Here is a 7,201-nt window from a genome sequence, read left to right on the forward strand (position 1 = left end):
AAAAAAATAAAAAGTGCTTCCGTTTATGATATTAGGGTTACTCTTAAAATTAAGAATTGTTCAAAAAATATGTATAATAAAATAAATATATCCTAATTTAATTTTACGGACATTAAAAATAATTTTGAATCATTTGTAACACTAAACAAATACATTTTAATATTTTTAAGAATATAATTCTTAAAAATATATTTCTTAATCTGAAAACAAATGGCCACCTAGTATCTATAAACAGAAAAATATATGAACATTATTAAAAAAATAAAGAGTAAAGTATCATTTTTGTCTCTAACGTTTGGGGTAAATTCTATTTGTGTCCCTAACGTTTGTAAAAGTGATTTAATGTTATCCTATCATCAATTACACATCATGAACGCTTTGGTTTGAATTTTAAAAATCTCTTTTTGAAGTTAAAATACAAATGTCTCGAATAGAATCGATGATCCACTCCGAAAAATAGCTCATCAAAAGTTGAAACTAATTCCTACAACATCTACATAATTCACTTTTCTAGAGACATAATTGAATCTAAACACAAATAGTTGGTATAATATTAAAATCAAACACATTAAAGTGAGACATAATTGAGAATGAATACATACAAGTGTGAGAATAATTAAAAAATATAATATGATTTGTTAGTATAATTGATAGTAGAATAACATTAAATCACTTTTATAAATGTTAAAAATACAAATAGAACAATTTAAATGTTAGAGACACAAATAAAACTTATCCAAATATTAAAGATAAAAACGATACTTTATTAAAAAATAAAAGCAATATCATGATCTAGTCCGAAACACACTATAGACTAACAACCAATTAGCAATTAATGGTTGAAATAACATTTTTATTTTTGTCGGTCCAACACTTGCGAGATCCAAAGTCCAAAGACAAATACAGAGCCCTTTAAGTTGATAGGTGGCTTTCATCTGAGAAGCCAATACCAACATCAAAGGCCTTTCATTCCATCCCAATAAGGAAACAAATATCACAAGTACATTCCTCACACCAATTTTTATTTTTCCTTACTTAGCTAGATCTCAGATATTTTCATTTTTCTTTTTATACAAATTTCTGTGTAATTTAGTGTCCCACTCACACTAACCCACACTTTTTTACCCTTTTTAACATAAAACACGCCTCCCATAAATAGTCAATAAACCACTCAGCTTCAAGTCTTCACTCCTTTGCTTTCATTTGCCTTGTCCATTTTTAGGTCATTCTATATTTTTTTTTTGGTGAAAAGTTTATTACTTTCTTTAATTTCTCTTATCAAGATCGATGGCGAGGGAGAAGATTCAGATAAAGAAGATCGACAACGCCACGGCCAGGCAGGTCACTTTCTCCAAGCGACGGAGAGGTCTCTTCAAGAAAGCGGAGGAGCTCTCCGTTCTCTGCGACGCCGATGTTGCCCTCATCATCTTCTCTTCCACCGGCAAGCTCTTTGACTACTCCAGCTCAAGGTTTCTCTCTCCTCTCTCTCTCTCTTCGCTCTTAATATATTATTTTTAATCCGCATAAACAAAATTAACCATTAAATCATTCGTCTATATAAAATGTATGTTAAAACATAAAATTAAATAATACATATATTTAGTTATTTACACACAAATATATAATTTAGTAGTTAATTTTAATATATATATATATATATAATAATTTTTATTATTTTATATTTCAAATAAAATAATTTTTTTTACAATAGTATAATTAAAATTTTATATATATATATATTCGAAAATAAGAACACTCCAACTCGTTATCAGGTGAGTGTAGGAAAATGTTGCTTAACTAAATAAGTGAAAAATGATTGATGGTCTTTCTTTTGGCTGTAGAGCCTATATATACCATATTACTGTGTTTAAGCTAGCAACAATTACAAACATCTCATATTATAAAATCACTTATTCCAAAAACTTAAGCTAATTTATATTAGTGCAGTCTTGAACATCTCTAAATACAAGTTGGTAAATTATAGAATGTTTTGTTTTAATGGTGTTTATATAGAATTCAGATCAATTTTAATGTGTTTAAGATTGTTCAAGAAGTTCTTAAAAAGTCTTAGAAGGATCGTAATGTCCTAGAAGATTCTAGAAAAAAGTAGATGCGCTTAAAAGACTCTACAACTAGGTAAGAAGAATCTATAAGTGTGAGAGAAAAGTGGATATAGGCTAAATATTTGTGATGAAAATTTTGGATAGTTGATCTATAAATTGTGCATTTAGTTCATATAATGGTGTGATATCTATTATCTTGAATATGATTTTTTTTTTAAATGTTTCTAAAAACTTTTCATTATAAATTAGACTATTTTAAATCTATTTAAAAATTCACACTTTCTAGCTAACGGAAAAAAGAAAGCAGTACATAATCAAACGTGACCATCTGTGAGAAGAGATGGGAATTATTATTATTATTATTATTATTATTATTATTATTATTATTATTATTATTATTATTATTATTATTATTATTATTATTATTAAGCAACCTATATAAAGAAAAATGATTTTTATTTTTTGTTATTACTATTACTTTTACCTTAATTCTTTGATTTTAACGTGTCCCTCACTCCAAGATAAACGTCTTAACTACTTTTGACTACTCTATGATTCCGAACCTTTAACTAGCGTTTAGTGTCCATAAACATTGAACTTTTTGTCTGAGCAAATGTCACTAATCTAAATATATATAATTATAATGTCACGTATAGATAGAGCTAAGCTATCTCTATGTCAAGTATTGTCAACCCAACCTTTGATGATTATTGTTTTTAATTTGCTTTATGGAAATGGAAATTTAAAGCAGCTATATTAATATTTAATTATGTATTATATGTATATGCATGCATACATCACATGCATGCAATACATTCACTAATAATTGCCTACTTTGCTGTGCAATAATTATCCCTCGTCCTCTACCCTTAATAAGCTTTTCTTCCATCATAGATTTATGCTCCTAAAAAAACCAAAGTGACATAATATAATATTAAGGTATCCACTTTTGGAGAATTAATTTATTTATTAATTGGTTACACGGTGGCTTTTAAACCTAAGACCTCATGTTAGTAACTCATATCTTTATTTTTTCATGATTTAGTGGTTTAAAGCTTTCAAAACTTAGAAAGATTTAGGGTCCAAAGTAGTTAACGGTGTTTGTATGTTTACACCAAACAATCTGAAGTAAAGTAGATTAGCGATAGTGTTTTCCTTTACTTTGACAGAATACTTTAGAGGGTGTTTAATTTGCGTTGTTATTTTATATTTTTATTTTTAGTGTGTTCTATTTTTTAGATTTTGTAAAAGAAAAAGTGAAAACACGATGTGAAAATAGAAAACATGATGTTATTGTTTTCATTTTTTTTTCACAAAATCCAGAAAACAAGCAAATACTGGAAATAAAAATGAAAAATAAAAACGCAAACCAAACGTACTTTTAGTATCCTAATATCTCATTGCTTGAAAAAACGGATTAGTCTATTATCAAAACCTATTGCATTTGTATTGTTAGCTTCATGTTTGGTATTATATTCTTGTAATTAACTACAAAAATGATATATAGATACTAAAATTAGTTATCATGTATATAAATACATATATTGTTTAAGATATTTTTAATGTGTATTTTATATTCTACCATGTATTTTATATTAGTGATTGCTTTTAGTGTATTCCTAACTAGCATGGTTGATTGTTGTAATTAACTACAAAAATGCTATTGAAATACACAAAAAAATATATTAAAAATAAATTAAATAATATATGTATTTATACAAATATAAATAGTGACTATTAGCTGATTTTTTATGGACATATACTTTTTCACAATTCTACCTTGTTCCAAACTCCCATTTTTCACATTTTTCAAATTGAGGGATTTTATGAAATTTAAATTTAAACTATTTTCAACCATTTTCAACCATATTAGATATATATTATAATTAACTACCACAATCAGTCATAAATATATAATACACATTAAAATATAAAATACATATTAAAAATAAGGTAAACTAAATATGTATTTATATATATAAATATGGTGGCTGATCTTTGGTGTGCAATAGCATTTTTGAATTATTTTTTATTTCTAATAAATTCTTGTATTACATTTATTATTATTTAATTCTTTTATACTTAATATGTTAGTAAACAATAAAATTGTAAAAAGAATATAGTAAATGTCATGCATATTCTAAAGATTGTTTATTATATTGCTTAGAATCTAGTGGCTAGCCAAAAATCTAAGAATAATATATGGAGCTCTACTTTAACTGAATTAGTTCAACAAATTGGGTTATAATATACTAGACAAATTTTATATTAAAAAGTTAAAGATTATTCCAATCTCAAAAAGCAATACTCCATTCGTTTTTAAAATAAGGGTCGTTTTCACTAATACATTCAATGAACCCAAAAGGTAAAAGCTGACACTAGTTTTAAAATGGAGTGAGTATAATAATATAAGATCAGAGAATTTGTCTCAATTTGAGAGGATGAAACAACTCATGCACATAACCATATTTAATTTGTTCTTGCACAACGTAATATTCTGAGATCTATATGCAATATAATTGTAGCTATGAGGTTAGGGACTTGGGGTGGTGGAGACAAGAAAAGACTACAATGATTCCAATGGAATTTGTTGTCCATTACTTTGTTGCCTAAATCTTGAAAAGAATATCTACAAGTGTTTTTTTTTCTCCCTTTAATAGTTCTTTAAGCATCTTATAATTATATTATTATTGGTAAAGAGATAAACAATTCCTTCTTTTTATATTATTATTAGTGAACACTACTCGTGTTTAGGGTCCATACTATTTTTCGTTTGTTGAAATGATTAGGCTCCTCTTAATAATTAAAATAATCTTGACTTATTTATTTATATATATATCACTCTGAGAGAGATGTTTTAACTACATATTTTGTTTATTCATACCTGTTTCTAAATAATGAAAAGATGTGTGTGTTGGATAAAATCAATACAAATAACACATGTCAGTTAATTTAATTGGCCTGGGAAGCATACATTATGTGACTTTGATGCAATAAAAATGTTCTTATATATGAAGTATGAAGGAAATACTTGAAAGGCATCATTTGCACTCAAAGAATCTGGCAAAGATGGAACAACCCTCTCTTGAGTTGCAGGTTGGTGCACTTATATGTATATAATATGGTTATTAATTATTAATTTATCGTTACAAATCCTCCATTTAATTAATTAGTACTTGCAATAATGCAGCTAGTTGAAAACAGCAACTACACCAGACTTAGCAAAGAAGTTGCTGAGAAGAGCCATAAACTAAGGTCACTGGCTACAACTAACTCTCACAATTTTCATAGCTTTTTTTTTATTTTTTATTTTTATATTTGGTGTGTTGAAATGCGTTAGTGTTTAAAGGCAGCTGAGAGGAGAGGATCTTCAGGGATTAAATATAGAAGAATTACAACAATTGGAGAGGTCTCTTGAAACTGGATTAGGCCGTGTAATAGAGAAGAAGGTATATATATTTTAGGTGAAAACTCACATGCACCAGTTGTTTACATGTGAAGTTGTTAGTTGAAAACCGTTAGATAATTTAACATGTTTGACTAAATTGTTATCTAACAGTTTTTAACTATCAAATTTATATGAAGACAACTGCATGTGAGTCTTTATCTATATCAGTTATTAGCATTATCACTTATATATAACTGAATAATCTTTGTTCTTTAATTCAGGGAGAGAAGATTATGAGTGAGATCACTGACCTCCAAAGAAAGGTTGGAAAGAGTTATATTGGAGATATTCCATTGTTATTTGAGTATCCACTCATTGAGAATGATGTTTCATGAATATATGAGTATATATAGTTATCGTTTCATGCTTCTAAGTTCTAATTAAATAATAAGTTAAAGAAGTTGTTAAATTTCATTTTATTTCCTAATATTAACTTACAATAACTCTTATCCTTCAGGGAATGCAATTGGTGGAAGAAAACGAGCGACTAAGGCGTCAAGTATATATGTGATCCTATCTTTATTAATTATTTGTGTTATGTATTTATTTATTTACTAGTGATTATACTACGTGTACACCAAAATCAGCCACCAAATTCAGTCATCAGTACAAAATACATGATGGATACAAATACATGACTGATTTTGGTGTACGAATAACATTTTTGATTTACTTATAATTGTTTTGCATGCATGCATGCATTATCTATCTGAATCTAAATCATTACTCAGCATAAATATCATGATTTTAAAATTCCTTAAGGGTCAATTTGAATATTTATTCTATTTACTGAATTTATTGCATCTTCTAATGAAAATGTGTATATATATGTATGTGTTGTTGCATTGAATTAGGTGGTGGAGATTACTCATGGGAAAGGGCATCATGGTGGTGGTGAATCTGAGATCATAGTTGGGGAGGAAGGCCAGTCTTCAGAGTCTGTTACAAACGTTTGCAACTACTCCAATAATAATACTAACAACAATAATAATGATAGTTCAGAAATTTCACTCAAGTTGGGGTCAGTAGTTTACTACTTCATCACTTTACACTTTATTCATTCTCACATATATATTATTTAATATGAATAAGTATAATATTTGCTAACTTTTTTAATTATGAAATTATTTTTAAATTCTTATGTTTTGGAATATTTAAAGTTTAGAAACAGAATTTAGAGTTTACATTTTTAAAATTTAGGATAAATAATTTTAAAAAATTGATTAGTCGATAATGTAGAATAGGACACTGCATTATTCACTACGAATTTTTTTAACCACTGAATATTTTTTTCGTATTTATTGTATTACTTAAAAAAGAATAATAAAAAGTGGTGCAATATTGGAACGTTTATTATAACAATAGTGTATGAAATGTAGGAAAGGAGGACTTGATACAATTTTCGTTTTGATGAAAATTTTTCACAATTATTTGCAGGCTATCGTATTCTGGTTAAGGATCTGAGTTTCACTCTGGCAAAGATGAACAGAGATTAGATTATGGTCTAAAAATTTAATTTGCTAAAGTAATCTGGCTCTTGGTGGAGTGATAATGGTAATGTATAGGTATAATTGTAACGACTTGTACGTGGTTTTTTCATCATCCAGGAACTGATTTGAAAAGTAATTGAATGTTTCAATTTTCAAGTCACATTTTAACCTCTGCAATTAATTAATTAATTAATGTGGTA

The 7,201-nt window shown here is 27.2% G+C and overlaps 1 protein-coding gene across 2 annotated transcripts; it reads left to right on the forward strand.

Annotated features, from left to right (window-relative positions):
• The first annotated feature begins 841 nt into the window (after positions 1 to 841).
• LOC112799942 (MADS-box protein SVP-like) lies at positions 842 to 7,201 on the forward strand. Of its 2 annotated transcripts, XM_025841945.3 has the most exons (9): positions 842 to 1,000; positions 1,284 to 1,469; positions 5,081 to 5,159; positions 5,254 to 5,318; positions 5,413 to 5,512; positions 5,733 to 5,774; positions 5,969 to 6,010; positions 6,366 to 6,532; positions 6,949 to 7,201. In XM_025841945.3, exons 2-9 carry the CDS (start codon positions 1,288 to 1,290, stop codon positions 6,965 to 6,967), a joined length of 696 nt encoding a protein of 231 aa, XP_025697730.1. In that variant the 5' UTR covers positions 842 to 1,000; positions 1,284 to 1,287; the 3' UTR covers positions 6,968 to 7,201. The 2 variants fall into 2 exon arrangements, with proteins under 2 accessions (XP_025697730.1, XP_025697729.1); XM_025841944.3 differs by lacking the exon at positions 842 to 1,000 and having other exon boundaries at positions 1,009 to 1,469.

Source organism: Arachis hypogaea, chromosome 5, assembly GCF_003086295.3.
Source record: "Arachis hypogaea cultivar Tifrunner chromosome 5, arahy.Tifrunner.gnm2.J5K5, whole genome shotgun sequence".
Taxonomy (NCBI): Eukaryota; Viridiplantae; Streptophyta; class Magnoliopsida; order Fabales; family Fabaceae; genus Arachis; species Arachis hypogaea.